At 56.6% G+C, this 16,698-nt stretch overlaps 1 protein-coding gene across 1 annotated transcript; it reads left to right on the top strand.

Annotated features, from left to right (window-relative positions):
* Positions 1-4,804: 4,804 nt before the first annotated feature.
* CD276 (CD276 molecule) lies at positions 4,805-15,715 on the top strand (the record flags this gene model as incomplete). Its single annotated transcript, XM_084267922.1, has 10 exons — positions 4,805-4,885; positions 5,472-5,648; positions 5,797-5,954; positions 7,693-7,742; positions 9,006-9,428; positions 9,787-10,083; positions 11,256-11,396; positions 13,789-13,830; positions 14,329-14,364; positions 15,647-15,715. 10 exons carry the CDS (start codon positions 4,805-4,807, stop codon positions 15,667-15,669), a joined length of 1,428 nt encoding a protein of 475 aa, XP_084124048.1. The 3' UTR covers positions 15,670-15,715.
* Positions 15,716-16,698: the final 983 nt, after the last annotated feature.

The following is a 16,698-nucleotide window of genomic DNA, read 5'->3' as shown; positions in this document are numbered from 1 at the left end:
GTCCTGCCTGCTCCCTTCCAGGCTGGCACCCACAGCCTGGTGTGAATAGGATGAGGAGGGACAGCCCTTGGCTATGCCACTATGAAGGTGGCTTGGGAACAGAGAAAGACTCAGCGCAGAGGGGTGATATACTGGGGGGAGCAGTCCTCATATTTCTCAGATTTGGGGTAAAAAAAAAAGCTTTGTTGGCTTTTTGATGAGTCCCAGCCTCCCCCAGTCCAGTGGGGTTGCTGGAGAGCAGAGGTGGTGACTGGAGAAGTACTTCATGCTGTGGAGAGTGTTGACCTCGGCGGAAGGACTGCAGGATGCCTGGGAGGGATGTGGAAACAAAGTAGGAGGAAAGGAGGAAGGAAAAAGCCTCATTTTCAGTGCCTGGGGGAGGGGACGTCCTCTCCAAGGGCCTGGTGGACAGCTGGGTCTAACAGCTTGCTCTCCATCCCTGTGTGCCTCAAAGGCAACACAGCTGAAACGAGAAGGAGCCTTTTCATCCTACAGTATCTGCAGAAACACCTCTGCAAAGGGGACAGCTTCACCACCTCCCTCCTACATGAAAAGAAGTGCCCTTGGCAGGCGTGTGTGTGGGCAGCTCTCCTGACCCAGGCTTTTGGAAGTGTTTCTCCAGGGGGTCACCAACCTCCAGGCCTGGAGCTACACAAGGCTGCCCAGGGCCCCAGCCAACTTGGCCTTGAACACCCCCAGGGATGGGGCACCCACGCCCTCTCTGGGCAGCCTGTTCCAGCCCCTCACCACTCTATCTGGAAAGAACTTCCCCCTAATATCTCCTTTAACCCTTCCCTCCTTCAGCTTCACCCCACCCCCTTGTCCTGCCCATGTCTGCCCTTTTTAAACAGTTGAGCTCATCCCAGTATGGCCAGTGTCCCACTGGTGTGGTGGTCCATCTGGAGTCCATCGCCGGTCTCTCTGCCTATGAATGACCCTTGTGTGCTGCATAAACACTGAGCACTCTCTCAAGCAGCCTCCAGTCACATGTGCAGCCCTAAAACATCTGGAGTCAGCCAGCAGTGAGTGACTCACCGTCCCCAGCCCTGACCCTGTGTCTGGGGATGGCCACATCCAAACCCCTTCAGCTCTGTTCCTCTGGAGTGAGCAGGATTGAGGTTACTCAGATGCAGCCTCATCAAAAACCAAAAGACACAGGCTCTGGAGCCCAACGTTAGTGTCGTGGGATTTGTTTTCTCCTGGGCCTGGCTCACTGCTCTGCCTCTTGATTCAAAGAAGCCTCAAAACCTCCTTCTGCTCCTCCACATCCTTTGCTGTTTGGCACTGCCATGCTCCTTGCCTTGGGTTGAGGCTGCAGTGAGAGGAGCAGGAGCTGTTTTCCCTACGCCCAAGGACTGCACAGTGGGAAGCTGCAGCTGCTCATCCGTGGGGATACCACAGTTACCCCTCTGTGGACCTGACTGATTTTGGCAGCTTTTGCAGGCTGAAAATAAGGTGGGATTCAACCTCCACCCCTCCTTTTACTGAATGGAGGATGAAGATCACAGAATCACAATCACAGAATCACCAGGTTGGAAAAGACCTTTAAGATCATCAAGTCCAACCATTCCCATCCCAAGCTAAACCAGATCCCTGAGCACCTCATCTCCCCATCTGTTAAACACACCCAGGGAAGGTGACTCAGCCCCTCCCTGGGCAGCCTGTGCCACAGCCCCACAACTCTGACAGGGAAGAACTTTTCCCTCCCATTTGCTCTGACCCTGCCCTGGGGCAGCTTGAGCCCATTGCCCCTTGTCCCATCTCCTGTCCCCTGGCTGAAGAGACCATCACCCACCTCTCTGCACCCTCCTGTCAGGGCAGGGGAGGTGGGGAGAAGGTCTCCCCTCAGCCTCCTCTTCTCCAGGCTGAACACCCCCAGCTCCCTCAGCCGCTCCTCACAGGATTTGCCCTCCAGCCCCTTCCCCAGCCTGGTTGCCCTTCTCTGGACTCGCTCCAGGACCTCAATGTCCTTCTGATGGTGAGGAGCCCAGAACTGGACCCAGCACTCGAGGTGCAGCCTCACCAATGCCCAGTCCAGGGGCACAATCCCCTCCCCAGACCTACTGGCCACACTGTGTCTGACACAAGCCAGGATGCCATTGGCCTTCCTGGCCGCCTGGGCACACTGCTGGCTCATATTCAGGCTGCAGTCACCCAACAGCCCCAGGTCCTTCTCTGCCTGACAGCTCTCCAGCCAGTCTCCCCCAGCCTGTAGCGCTGCAGGGGGTGCCAGATGCCCTGTTCTGTGTGGAAATCCTCCTGGGCATTGCATATCTGATTTCTACATCACCAGCAGCTGGAAACTGCTGGTGTTGTGCAGTATTTTCTTGATGGGAGGGAGAAACAGCCACACGAACCTCCCTGAAATGCACGGAGCTGACCTGCATGCTGCAGACACATTGTTGGGAAGCATGGGATTTGCCCCAGCATCTCCACCCATCTATCCTCTCTGGCACTCCTTCCTCTCCTCCATCAAATTCTGTCTGAGCATGAAATTAAACTTGCAAATCACAGCCCTTATCTTTGCCTTTCTGTCTATTTTTTTTGTCAACTTCATTATTATGCACATTTCTTATGCACACATCTTGGGTATTGCAGGGTTTGAGGAAGGAAAATTAGTCAAAAATAATCATTTGGGATGGAGAAGATCTCCCATTTCAATTCCTCCCTGGAAGGTCTTTCATTGTTAATTACCAGCAGGCTTGCAAGCAGCGTGGATTTTCATTTTTAGCTAGTTTTGATGTTGAAAAATCTGCCTTTGTTTCCAAGCTCCTTAGTTTCTTCCCTTTTTTTTGTGTGTGTGGTGTTTGTATTTAACACTAAGAAAGCACCCTGCTCAGATGCTCACTTTGTACCTTCAAAGACTAACAGGAGCCGAGTTGTGCTCACAGTTAAGATATCAAAGCCAGGATGCTGCTTTCATCATGTGAACTGTTGGGAGAGGGGACGAAGTGAGGAAGCAGTGATGGTGTGAAGCCCTGCCCTTCAGTGCTGAGAGGTGGTATCTTTTCTTTTGGGGGTGTGTGGGGATTTGTGAAACCTTTGGGCTCGACCTGCATGTTTCTTGGGGGGGTAGGAGGTGGGGACTGCAGAGCTTTGATGTTCATGGACCCATCGCTGATGTGGTTTGGGAGAGGGATCAGTTTGTGCAGAACGTCCCTGCTGCAGCATCGAGGGCTGATGGTTGGATCTTCTCCATCAACCTCTAAAAAAGGATGGGGACAACGTGCCAAGAGGGTTGACATGGCTTGTGTCTGGTCTGCAGGAGCTTCTGAGCCAGAGCCAGCTCAGGCTGGGATCATGCAGCTGCTCTGAACATCCAGCACTACCCACGCCAGGCTGGGCAAGGAAAGAGAAATCCTCTTGGCTTGCAGGGCACATCTGCGAATCGAGCACAGGGCTCCTGATTTAGTCACAGGCTTTTGAAGTATATTGGCTTCATCCTTCCTTGCTCTTGCTGCTGTCACCCACGGTGCCTGGGTCAAGATGTGCAGCCTTATTACCCGCTCTGTCGCTGCAAAATCCTTCCTTGACTGCAAAATGGAGGGGGGGGGGTGTGGGGGGGAGTCAAAGGGTTTAAGTATAGCATGTTTCAGATTATTTTTACTTGCCTTTTAATTTTAAGCTCTCCAGGTTTGGTTGCTCCAGCTTTCCTCTGTAATCAGAAGGGTGAGGAGCTTCCGGAGCAATGCAAGACCCACAACTCCCACACAAGCACCTGGGACACGAACTGCAGCCACCAGAGCCTCGGGGACAGGGCAAGAGCTGCTGCTGTCCAGGGGCCTCCTGTGAAAAGCAGGTTAAAAACAAGAAGCTGCTTCCTTTAGGGAAACATCTGTTGTGTGTGTGCTGCTGAGAAATCACCCTTGCAAAGAGCCTGGCTCGCTTCCTGCACCCTGCTCTTCCTCCTCTTCCTCCTCTCCTGCCATGTTCCCTTCCTGCTGTATCCCTCCTGTGAGTGCTGGGGAGAGGTGCTGGGTGCATCCCCTCTGTCCATGCTGGGGAGTGGTGCTGGGTGCATCCCCTCTGTGCGTGCTGGGGAGTGGTGCTGGGTGCATCCCCTCTGTGTGCACTGGGTGCCTGCCTGCCCCGGGCTGTATAAAAGGAGACATTGTGTAGGGGAGCGTGGGAGGAAGCTCAGAGCTGCAGCTTCACCCCAGCCAAAAGTGACCCGCTGGGCTGTGGGGGCCATGACAGCATCACCCCGATGGGCTGTGGGGGCCATGGCAGCATCACCCCAAAGCCCCAGACAAAATAACTCCAAAAGGTGGCAAAATGAATTTTCCAAGGAAACTCCAGTCCTTTGGCATGGCTGATGGAGCAGGAAGGCTGCCTCGTTTACCTGAGGCTCTACTAGATGGGAGACGCTCATGGGTGTCCCCCTTTAAGCACCGCAGCTTTTAAATATCTGGGGGTCCCTCCCCTACCCCCCCAGCAGCATCTTCCAGGAAATGTGTGGTGGGGCTGTTGGTGCTTCCTGGCAGCTGGCATGGGCAAACCCTTAGCCAGGCTTTTCCCTGGGAAGCAGCCTGTGGCTCTGCAGAGGAAACTCCAGCTGCCTTTTCTTCTCCCTGGAGGAGACTGCTCAGCCCTCCTGGCTCCGTGCACCACAGTCCCTTGAATTTGAGGGTTCTAAAGCCCTAACTCTGTGCACCCCAAAGCTGCAGGTATTACTGCTCTGATCCCTCTGGCTCCATGCACCCAGACCCCTGCTTTGGGGTCTCTAAAATCCCTGGCTCAGTGAACCCCAGTGACCCAGGCTTGGTGCACTCCATCTTGGTGCACCCCAGCTCCATGTACCCCAATGCACCCCAGCTCTGTGCACCCCAACAACCCAGGCTTGGTGTATCCCAGCTCCGTGTACCCCAGCTGCGTGTACCCCAATGTCTGTGGCTTGATACACCCCAACTCTACGCATCCCAAGCCCAAGCTCTGTGCACCCCAATGCCCCCAGCTCAGTGCACCCCAGCTCCGTGTACCCCAGCTGTGCACCCCAACGCAACCCAGCTCTGCACATCCCAATGCTCCCGGCTTGGTGCACCCCAGCTCCGTGTACCCCATCTCTGTGCACCCCAATGCCCCTGGCTCAGCGTACCCCATCTCTGTGCACCCCAATGCCTGTGGCTCAATGCACCCCAGCTCCACGCACCCCAATCCCCAGGTCCGTGCACCCCAATGCCTGTGGCTCAATGCACCCCAGCTCCGTGCACCCCAATCCCCAGGTCCATGCACCCCAATGCCTGTGGCTCAATGCACCCCAGCTCCACGCACCCCAATCCCCAGCTCCGTGCACCCCAATGCCCCCAGCTCTGTGCACCCCAATCCCCAGGTCCGTGCACCCCAATGCCTGTGGCTCGATGCACCCCAGCTCTGTGCACCCCAATGCCCCCAGCTCAGTGTACCCCAGCTCTGTGCACCCCAATGCCCCCGGCTCGGTGCACCCCGCTGCCCTCTGCCTTCTTACCCCGTAGCCGCGCCGCCCCCGGGCCGGCCCCGGCACAGCCCCTCCTCCTTCCTCGCCGCCCCTCCGGCACCGGCGGGACCCCGGCAGGAAGCGGCCGCAGCCAATCAGAGCCGAGGCCGCCGCCCCGGTACCGGCCCGCCCGCGGCGGAGCGCGCGCTCCCGCCCGTCCCGCGCCGCTTTCCCGGTAAGTGCTCGCGCCCGGCCCGGCCCGGCCCGGTCCGGCCCGGCGGCGCTGGGGCCCGGCCCGGCCGGGACGTGGCGGATGGGGGGGGGGGGGTCTGGGCTTCTCGGGGGGGCTGGGGTGAGCCGGGGGAGCGGGGGCCTCGCTGCAGCGCCCGGCGGGAGGAGCCGCCGCTCCCGTTTCCCTTCCCGCGGGACGGGGCGCGGAGACGCGGAGCTGGTTCCGGGAGGGCGAAATGAATGAGGCTCCACCCGAGCCGTGCCCCGCCGGGAAGGCACCGAGCGACCGGGCAGAGGCGCTACCGGGAGGGTGCGGGGTGTCGGGGGGCTTTGTGTCCCTCCTTTGCCGTGCCCCCCGTCCCCGCCGGGTCCCGCTTTGCGGGGGAGGAGGGGCGGGGGGGGTGGGGGTGGGGGGCAGCTGCTGCTGCGCCCTGAGAAGTTAAGCGGGGACTAAAATCAATCTAAGCCAGAGCTGGGCTCTTCCCGGCACAAAGCCCGGCTTGGAGAGGAGTGAAACGGGGGCGGGGGGAAGCTCAGCCCAGCTTCCCCCCCCATCCCCCCCCCCCCCCCCCCCAAAGCTGTGCCCGGCCCATGAGGACTTCTCCCCGGTCCGGCAGATGTTTCCTGGCCACCTCCAGCCACCTCGGGGTGCTGGTTTGGCAGCTGAGAGCCTGGGTGTTATAAAAACCCGGCGTTATGGCTGCGTGAGAGTCACTGTTAACTGGGGAGCGGGTGACGTGTGGTCCCCGGGGTCCTGCTGCAACAAAGGATGTCATTGATCCCTGGGTTTCTGGAAGGATCAGCCCTCCTGGCTTGCAATGCACAAAGGTGTCCCCCTTCCAAGGGATGTGTTTGTGGGCTTTGTTATATCCTGATGAAACCTCAGGTCCAGGACAAAGCCCATCCTTTGGCCAAGCTCAGGCTGCAAGGATGGGGAAACTGAGTCACGGAAAGGCAAGACACCCACTGAAAGGCTCCGGGTTGGGAACATGGGTGTCTCCTTCCTGTGATGCCTCTGAGACAGTCCAGCAGGACTTGTAGGTCACAAAACCTAAAAATATAATTTATTTTACCATCCCCAGGAAAAGGAAAGAGTCTGGAGGGTGAGGTGAGAGAGGCGAGTCACAGCTTCCCCTGCCTGGGCAGTTGGGCGATGCCCACTCACCTTCTCCCACTGCAATTTCCTCCTCTCCTGGCTGGCTGGGGCTTGGCATGGGCCTGGCTCTGGGATTGTCTGCTTGGAAGAACGTGAGAGTCAGGGATTTGTGCTGGGACGGGGATGGGACACGCAGCGGTGACGCTGGCTGTGATATCTGGGGCTGGTTTATGCTAGGAGAGAGGAATGTGAGTCACGAGGGGCCCGGCCAGCTCTTGGCACTGACAGGGAGGGATGCTCGGGAAGCGAGCCACAGTAGCCAGCAGTGCTGGGCAGCTTGCCCTCACCTCTCCCCGCTTCCAGCTCCCAGATACTCTGGTTTTATTCCCCATTTTTTGGGGTGATCTCATGCTGGAGACTTTCCTGCCTTGCCCGGAGACAAACCTTGTAACTCTTTAAGCTGCTAGCAGAGCCAGGAACCTACAGACCTCCTGTTTTGGGGTTTTAGCTGTTTTGGATGCTGGGAGTGAATTACCTCCTCTTGGAGGACAGGGATGTAACAGCCAAAAGCTGCGGAGAAAAACTGGGAAAGAGAGAAACAAAAGAGGAAGAGAAGCCATGAGGAGGGAAAAGAGGCTCACGTGGCTCCTTACGGCCTCTGGCCCAAGAGCTGCCTCCGTGTCTGTCTGGTCCCTGATGTGCTGGTGCCAGGCTGAGGGCAAACCCCCTCCTTTGTTTTATGATTGGGTGGGTGCTCTGGTTGCTGCACGGCAGCAGGAGGGGACAGAGGGCATGGGATCCTCCTGTTCCTCATCCCCAGCACTATCTCAGTATTTTCTTCTGGTTTTCCCTACCTCAGGGCACTTCCTGGGAGAGAGAAGACTCCCTGTGAGAAGGACTCCTGGGGCTGTGCTTGCTTCTGCGTTCTTCCCCAACCTTTGCTTGTGCCAAGGATGCTCAGCGTGCTGCTTGCCGTGGGAGTGCTGGCGCTCAGCCTGGCAGGTGAGCAGGGCAGGGTGTGGGGGGGAATTGGGGCTGGCACCACCCCAAAAGAGATGCCCTAAAGGCCACATTCATCCCAAGAAAGCTGCCTTTGACCCGTGGTTCCTGGAGGCAGCACCCACAAGGTGTTTCTCCTGGTTTTCCGGTTCTGCAGCTGCCCAGAGCATCACCCCATGGGCACAACAGCTTCTGGTGCACGGGTGCTGCCCTCATAGCAAGTGCTGCCACCTCCCGTGTGCCACAGCTGAATGGCAAAGCCAAGGGAAGACCAAATCCTGAAGGATTTTTACTTACCTGGGTCTCTCCCCACACACTGCAGCTCCTGGTCCCCTCAGGTTGTGGCACCTCAAGCTGGGAGAGATGTCAGGACTTTTGGGATGCTCAGCAGCCCCCAGCGGTTCCAGCCAGCCTGGGGGGTGTTCCTACAACCCGCTGGCATTTGTTATTAGCCAGAGGGAGACATGACGCTCTTGAGTCTGCTGTGAGCCAGGCAGGCTGCCCGAGCACTCTCCTCCTGCCTGTCTGCCCATCTGAGGCCCCTGGCAGGTCTTCTCCAGCTCTTCATCCTCCCCAGGCTCTTGCTTAAAACATCATGTCTCCCTGCTGCCCTCATTCCCAGGGAGGTGTTTGCTGCCTGACAGTTCCAGCCAGTCTCCCCCAGCCTGCAGCAGGAATCTCCCTCTCTCACTCAGAGATGAGATGATTTTACTTTTTCCCCTTCCCCTCCCTGCTTTGGGGCTGGGAGGAGTTGGTGACCAAAGTGCCAGTGATGCCCAGGGTCCCCAGGACCAGCTCCGAGTGCGGGGGGCCTGGCATCCCTGGTGTTGGGGTTGCTGGGTGAGGCAGTGGCAGGGCTGGCACCCTGCCTGGCTCTGCAACGCCACCGGCATCACTGTGGCACTGGGATGGGGCTGGCACCCTGCCTGGCACAGGTTGGCATCGTGCTGGAGCGCTGGTGCCATCTAGCGCCTGCCAGACCGGGCACGGAGCTGGCTCATCCTGGGGACGTGGGATTGTGTCCCCACCGTTGTCAGCTGTCCATCTCCTCTCCCTGGGGTGAGGAACGGGGCTGTGTGTCCTGGGGGGGTGCAGGTTTGGGTGCTGGTGGCCACAGCTGATGGCTGAAGGCAGTGATGCCCCCAGGTTTGGCCCTGGGTGTGAGGTGGGCTTGGCTGGGGGTCAGCGCTGGGGAGCATCCTGAGATGCCACCTGCCTTCTGGTCCCTCCTGTGGGTATCCCTTGCTTTGCCTACGTGTTATCCAGATGGAGAACTAAGGAGGTGCTTTTGTGGGGGTCTCACTACCACGTGCTTTTGCCCTTGTCACCCTCCCACAGGTGCCATGGAGATCCAGGTCCCAGATGAACCCGTGGTGGCTCTTTTTGGCCACGATGCCACCCTGCACTGCTCCTTCTCCCCTGAGGCCAACTTCAGTCTCAACGACCTGAGCCTGATTTGGCAGCTGACGGACACCAAACGCTTGGTCCACAGCTTCTCTGGTGGCCAGGACCAGCTGATAGACCAGGGTGGGGGCTACACCAACCGTACAGCCCTCTTCTATGACCAGCTGGCCCAGGGCAACGTCTCGCTGCTCCTCCGGCGCGTGGAGATTTCGGATGAGGGCAGCTTCACCTGCTTTGTCCGGGTCCGGGACTACAGCAGCGCGGCCGTGACGTTGCAGGTGGCAGGTGAGTGATGAAGAGATGGGGTGTCCTTCCATGTGATCCTCAAAGAGAAAGGTTCTCCATCATGCTTTGGTCCTTTGTGAATCCTCTTTCTCTCTCCACCCTTGCTGTGGTGCTGGAGACTGACCAGCTGCAGCTCCCCAAAATATTGCTGGTGGGGAGTGCGGTCCCTTCCCTGCCATGATGGAGGTGCTCTCAGTTGAGATGCCATCTGGAAGCATGGCCATAAATGAACCAGAGCTGTTGGTCTTATCAGCTGGAAGAGTCTGTCCTGGGGTTTGCCCATCCTCATTGGTTTGTTCCAGATCCTGATCCTTAGGTCTTCTCCATCACCTCATGCTGGCTTTCTTCTTCCTTGCAGCTCCCTACTCCAAGCCCAGTATGAACCTGGAGCCCAACAAGGACTTGAAGCCAGGAGATCTGGCAGCTGTGACTTGCCATGCTTCCCGTGGCTACCCCGAGGCCAACGTCTTCTGGCAGGACAGCCAGGGCAGCAACATCACTGACAACGTCACCACGTCCCAGGTGGCCAACGAGGAAGGTCTCTTTGATGTGCACAGTGTCCTCCAGGTGCTGGTGGAGCCCAGCAGCACCTACTCCTGCCTGGTACGAAACCCAGTGCTGCAGCAGGAAACCCAAGCCTCAGTCACCATCACAGGTGAGCCAGCAAGGGCCAAAACTGGGGGAAGGAAGAGATGAGCTCTGCCTCAAGAAGGTGACCCTGGTGACACTGGGATCCTTACTGTGGCCCAGAGCCACCCACAGGGTTTCTGCCCATTCTGCTTCTCTCCCCATGGACCTACGGGGCTGACTTGAGGCTGTGCTGTCCTCCCCATCACCCTACACCAGTGTCCCAGCTAGAACTGGCATCCTTAGTTCTTGCTCTCAAGCTTCACTAGCTGTCCCATCCAAGCCTAAATCACCCCAGAAAGCCAGCACAGGGTACAGCAGTTGTCTTCTCCTTAGCATGTGGTCATGGGGTGCTCTCAACTTGGGGTTCTCCATCCTGTCTGGGACAATCCTACATGAGAAATAGAGGCTGGAGTTGTTGCTCAAGCACGTTGAGCCTCACTGCTTCTCTCTGAGCTCCTCCTGCTGCGCTCCAGAGGAGCTCTGTATAACCTTGTTTGCTCCCTGATGGGGTTAACTAGCGTGTACTTACCCTTGGTACAGCACTCACTGCCTTGAGAAGGTGAGTCCCTGGTGGAGCATAAACCTTTTGGCTGGATGCACCCCAAATTCTTGCAGAAAACACCGCAGATCTGGTTGGGGGCAGAGGAGTGGCTTTTTTGGGGGGGTCCCAAGAGCAAATGGGGGTGATATGTGCAGAGGGGCAGGGTTTGGGGCAAGACTTTATTTGAAGAAGGAGCAACATTACAGGGAAAAATCATATTTCCAGCACCCCAGGAAATATCCCCCAAACCCTGGTGGTCTCTCTGCCAGGTGTTCCCGGACCCCATCCCTCCTGGCCCCCATCCCTCTCAGTCCCCATGGCATGAGATGAGAGAGGAAAGGGAGCGAGCGCAGCATCATCTAGTGCTTCTCCTGAGCTTCTTAGCAAGCAGTCAGCCTGCCATTTGAATTTATTAGTGTAATTATTTAAAGGTTAATGAAGTATTTTAGGGAGTGACTCAATCTGATGCTTCCTTGGCCGGATCAAGACCTGCTGGGGGAGGCCATAATTAGAGGTGCTGGCAGTTTTATTTCCAGAGCCACCCCTTGTGCCACCGAGTCCTTCCATGGGGACATGAACCTGCCACTGCAGGGTCCCAAATGCCAGGGAGGCTTCCCCTGGGTCTGGCAGTGATTCTCTTCCCTCTTTTCTGCAAGGCCAACACCTCACCTTCCCTGCTGTGGCACTCTGGGTGACGGTGGGACTCGCCATCTGTGTCATTGTGCTGCTCGCTGTCCTGGCCTACGTGTGCCAGAAGAAGATCCGCCAGAGCTGCGAGGAAGAGGAGGAAAATGCAGGTAGGGGAGTGGCTGCCATCCCCTGGAAGGGATGGGGTTTGCAGGATGGCAGGGATGGTTGGGTGGACAATGGATGAATGGAGATGGATGGACTGATGGATGGCTGTAGAGGATGGAAGGAGGGATGGAAGGATGGATGGAAGGATGGGAGGACCTCATTGCAGCCTTCCAGTCCCTGAAGAGAACATACAAACAGGAGGGGAATCAACTTTTTAAAAGGGCAGACAGGGGCAGGACAAGGGGGATGGATTAAAGCTAAAGGAAGGAAAGTTTAAATTGGATATTAGGGGGAAGTTCTTTGCAGAGAGAGTGGTGAGGGGCTGGAACAGGCTGCCCAGAGAGGGAGTGGGTGCCCCATCCCTGGGGGTGTTCAAAGCCAGGTTGGATGGGGCCCTGGGCAACCTTGTGTAGCTCCAGGCTGAAGGTTGGTGCCCCTGCCTGTGGCAGGAGGGTTGGAACTGTCTGATCCTTGGGGTCCCTTTCAACCCAGACCAGTCTGGGATTCTCTGATTCTATGGATAGGGATAGATAGATGTTGCATGCATGGATGGATGGATGGATGGAGCCAGGACTAATTTTAACTGGCACGAGTTTGTCTTGGTGGTGGCATCTTTTAAAGGATGAAGGGATGCTTGGTGCTGCTGGGGTTGGTGGGCACCAGCAGATCCCTACTGGAGAGCCCATGCTGGCTGCATGCATTGCTCCAGGTGGCTCTTTCAAACATATACCTGATTTTCTTCCCACCCAGTGTCTCTCCCCCTTTCACCTTCTCTCTCTAAGCATCTGCTGCATGTCTGGTACCCACAAACGAGCATGCATGGAGCTTCTCATCCAAGAAGATGCCTCTAGTGAATGCAGCCATGGGAATGGCAAGCACTTTGACACGCAGCAGAAGCACAAGAGACATGCTCCATGCTCTTGTTCTCTAACATCCTTCTCTTATTTGTGTATTTTTAAAATCATTATTACGAGGAGGTGCTTGCAGGAAGAAAGGAGCTTTGTTGCTTTAAAAGAGCTGCTGTGCCCTGAAAATGGCTGCAGCAGCTGCTTCGCTGGCCTTCCCCATTTGTTTGCTTTCCCAGCCTCCCCAGGCGTTGGCTTTGCCAGAGCCTTTCCCTGCCAGCATCATGCTGCAGGGCTGGGACCTGCAGCTTCCCTCCCTGGGGACTCCTCAGCTTCCCTCCTCCTCTCTCTCCGCTGGGGTGGATGTGGGTGCTGATGCCGCCATCACGATGCCTGGTTGGGGGGTGTCCCCAGTGTGGAGGTCTGAAAGGGGTAGACACTGGCAGGACAAGGGGGATGGATTAAAGCTGAAGGAAGGAAGATTTAAATTAGATACTAGGGGAAGTTCTTTCCAGAGAGAGTGGTGAGGGGCTGGAAGGGGCTTCCCAGAGAGGGGGTGAGTGCCCCATCCCTGGGGGTGTTCAAGGCCAAGGTTGGATGGGGCCCTGGGTAACCTTGTGTAGCTCCAGGCCTGGAGGTTGGTGTCCCTGCCTGTGTCAGGGGGTTGGAGCTCTGTGACCCTTGGGGTCCCTTCCAACCTGTGCCATTCTATGATTCCCTGGCGTATTCCCAGGAATCATCTGCAGGATGTATCTCTAGGTGTTTATTGATCATCCCTCCCCCTGTAGCAGCGTGTTTTCCCCTCTCTGAGGGGTTTGCAGTGCTGTGATGCTCAGCTGTGGCCCTCAGCTGACCTCAGTGCTTCAGCACCAGTCCCCAGCCCTGTGATGTTTGGTGCCCATGGGCTGCACGCCCTTAGCAACCACCTTTCACCGTGGCTCTTGGTGAGCCAGGGCTGCTCCCTGTGAGCCTGGCAGGCAGGAGCAATAAGCTTTGGTGTTTTTTTGGTGGACTTTTTTTCTGGCCAGAAATAGCATTACAGCAGGTTTTACCCCTGGGGTGCAAAGCTCCTAGACAGGGTGACAGCCTGGCAACCCTGTGGGTGCTATGGGAGGGAGACAGGGATGTTCACCCTTCAGTGGTGATATCTGGGAGGTGTTGGGGTCTCCTCACTAAGCCCTTTGCTGAATGCAGCTCCAGATGGCAGCTGTGCTATAAATAGGGAGGCGAGCGGCTGTGCTGCGTCACCCAGAGCTGTGGGGGGTTTTCCTGCTTTGCTTGTAGGGGCATGTGCTGGGGATGGGTGGGGGTGGGGGGAAATACCCTCCATGGGGTACTGGGTGCAGGTGGGTACCACTTGCCTCATCCCTGAGCATCACCAGCAGCGGGTCCTGAGCGGATGCCAGGATGTGCAGCGATCGTGGGGTCTCTGAACAGCTGGGGGTGGTGGGGATCCAAGGGACACCCACCAAACCTGGCTGCTGGAGAGAGGTCAGGGTCAGGGGGGAAGCCTGACAGATGCTTTACGCTTCCACTTGCTCTTTTGCAGGGACAGAGGAGCGGGATGAGGAGGGCGAGGAACCCAAGACAGGTGAGTGCAGGATGCTTGGGTGTGATCTGCACTGGTGTGTTACAGTGTGTGCTCACACCACTGCCTCCTGGGTGAGCAAACACCAGCAGTGTGCTTTGCACCCTCCCTCGGTGCTCAGCACCCCCCTGTGCTCACCCATTCTTCCCCACACCCCCTCACCCTCCCAGCTCCCCCATAAGCCACCCTATTGCTTAATAAAAAGATCCCTTGTGGGTTAATTAGATCCCTGGTGATTGCCTTGATCTGCTGCTATGGGAGCAAGCCCACTTGGGATGCCAGCTCCTTCCATCCCAGGGAGATCTGGGGACTGGGGGTTGATTTGCAATGCAGATTGGTGGGGGCAGTTATTGGAGTGGCTTCCCCAAAACTGAGCTCTTAGCTATTTCCTTGAGGAAACTTTCCCCTTGCAAGACACATCCCAGAGACACCCCCCTCCCCTCCTCTCCCCTCCCCTCCCCAGGGTGGGAGCCTGACCATGTGCTCTTTTGCTGTTCACAGCCCTGCAGCCGCTGAAGAGCGCGGAGAGCCAGGAGGGTGAGTGAGTTTGCCACAGGACAGGGAGCTGGCTCGTGATGAAGGTTTCTTAAGCACATGGGAGATGATGCTCAGATCTGAGTGTAAAGCATCTGTTGCATCTCCATCACCCATCTTTGGGGTTTGGGAGGGCTCTTCTCCCCATTTTTTGCTTTTTCTCTGGTCTTCCCTCCAGCTTTCAATGCCATTTTCCCAGGTCAGGTATTTCCCAGCACCAGTTTCACTCCCCTTTGAGCTGAGCTTTCTCTGGCCACTGCTTGTCACCTCCCAGCAGCAGTGGAGCCATGTGACTGATGGCTTCAGCGTGGTGTTTCTTCTTACCCATCCTTCTCTTGGGCAGTTTGAGGCTGGGAGAAGCCTCCTGCCTCCAACCAGGCTTGTTGCAAGGAATTTGGGTCCTTTTTGAGTGGTGCTATAGGTTTACTAAGAGGAAGGGAATTTCCAGGGTCCATCCTTGCTTGGCTGGAAGGGAGGTGTGAGCTTCCTCCCTTCCCACACAGAATTCCCCACCAGTAACCTGCTGCTGGTTTTCTGCTGGAAAATCATGAAAATTGGAGTGCCAGCTCCTTTCTTTGCCTTTCTTTTCCCAAACTCCTGACTCGATTCTGCCAATAGCCCATCACCTATCCCAGCCCAGTGCTGGGCTCCAGCACTTCCCACTTTGATCAGCCCTGCCTTTTCCCAACTCCTCTTCCTCCCAAGATCTTTTTATTTCTTATTAACCTCTGCTGATTTAACCCTCCCTTTTTTATTAACATTGTTTTCTCCAATGCCACTTTCTCCTCCACCCTGATGAGTTTATAAAAACCTCTGTTTCTTTTCCATCCCACCTTTTGCAGAGCATCTCTGCAAAGAGACTCTGCTTTTCTTCCTTTCCCCCCCCATCCTTGCCCTTATCTCCTCCTCCAAGCTGCTGGAGACCATGCTTGGCTTCCCAACCCTGATGTCTCCAGCTTGCCTCTCAACTGGATTTTTTTTCAGCAGAAATGAAGCTTGAACAGTAACATCTCCTGGTGTTTGCTGGCTGCAGGGCAGGTTTAGCCAGGAGGGATGGGTGAAGGGATAAAAATCCACTTACATATGTGTGGTTGTATTCACCTGAGGCAGGTGTCAGGCTTGGCCATGGGGATCCCAGTTCTCCAGGGTGAGTAGAGCCCAGAGCTGCTGAATTAACTCATTAATTTAGGCTTGTTAATTATTATTTGTTTGTAATGTCCTTGCCAATTTTTAGTCATCATTTTTTTTGAGCTTTGGGGTTGTTTTTTTTTGTTTTTCTCTCCAGATAATGAGCAAGAAATTGATTGACAGAACCTGGGACATCCCCAAGCAGTTCCCTGTGCTCTGAACCAGCCAAGATGTCCCCGGTGGGGATGAGCTCTGGGTCCCCTGGGAAGGGCACGGACCTGCTGCCACCCTGGTCCCACACCCCATCACCCTTGGGCTTCCCTGGCCACGTCTTTGGGGCGCCCTGGGGCTGGAGAGAGGCCGTGTCTCTTCATCCCCGGTGAGCCCCGAAGACCAGCACATCCTTCCTGGGGATGGTATGTCCAGGGAGGAGGCACCTCCCTGTCCATCTGTCCATCCTGGTGCTGGGCTGAGAGCAACTGGGATCAACCGGTCGCCCTTGACACCCTCTGTGTCCGCTCCGACGTGGCTGCAGCCAAGCCAGCCCCCTTCCAGGTGCCTTCCAGGGCAACTTTTGGTGTCCTTTCTGCTCTCAGAGGATTTGGGAGGAGCAATGGGTTCAGTGATATCCTTGGCAGTGACTGACAGAGCCCCACAGGGTCTGGGAAGATGGAAGGGCCCTGCAGGACACCCAGGCACAGGAGAACAGAGCCAGTGCTCTCAGCCCTGCTGGATTCACTGCTCCGGGGACACGTGGGACAATCACTGCTTCACCTTGTACCACTGTGGTTCCAGCTGGACTTTTATTTTTGCCTTAAATGTGTAATCCCATTGGGGTGGTTATTCCCTGCCTCACATTAACCAGAGGGATTTTTTTTTAGGGGGGGGTGGGGAAAGGCAGGGATTGAGGGGGGAAACCTGCTGGCCAGGTGAATCCCCCCCATCCACCTCATGGTGACAAAGTCAACACTTTGGGGGTTAAAGCACTGGTGGGGACGAGCCTGGCCAGTGCACAGGGTCGAGCCTTCATGTTTCCCATGGAATCAGGGGTCTTTACCCCTGTGTGTGTCCTGGGGGGGGGTCTTCCCTCCACTGCTGGGTACTTGCAAAGTGCATGGGGGTGCCCAAGGTGCTGGACTGAACAGGATGATGTGTCCCTGGTCCCACTCTGGTGGGTGGAGAAGACCTCACTGTGCCCCTCAATGTTGG

The sequence above is a fragment of the Gallinula chloropus genome, assembly GCF_964237585.1.
Source record: "Gallinula chloropus genome assembly, chromosome: 9".
Taxonomy (NCBI): Eukaryota; Metazoa; Chordata; class Aves; order Gruiformes; family Rallidae; genus Gallinula; species Gallinula chloropus.
This window is presented reverse-complemented; position numbering and strand designations above follow the sequence as displayed.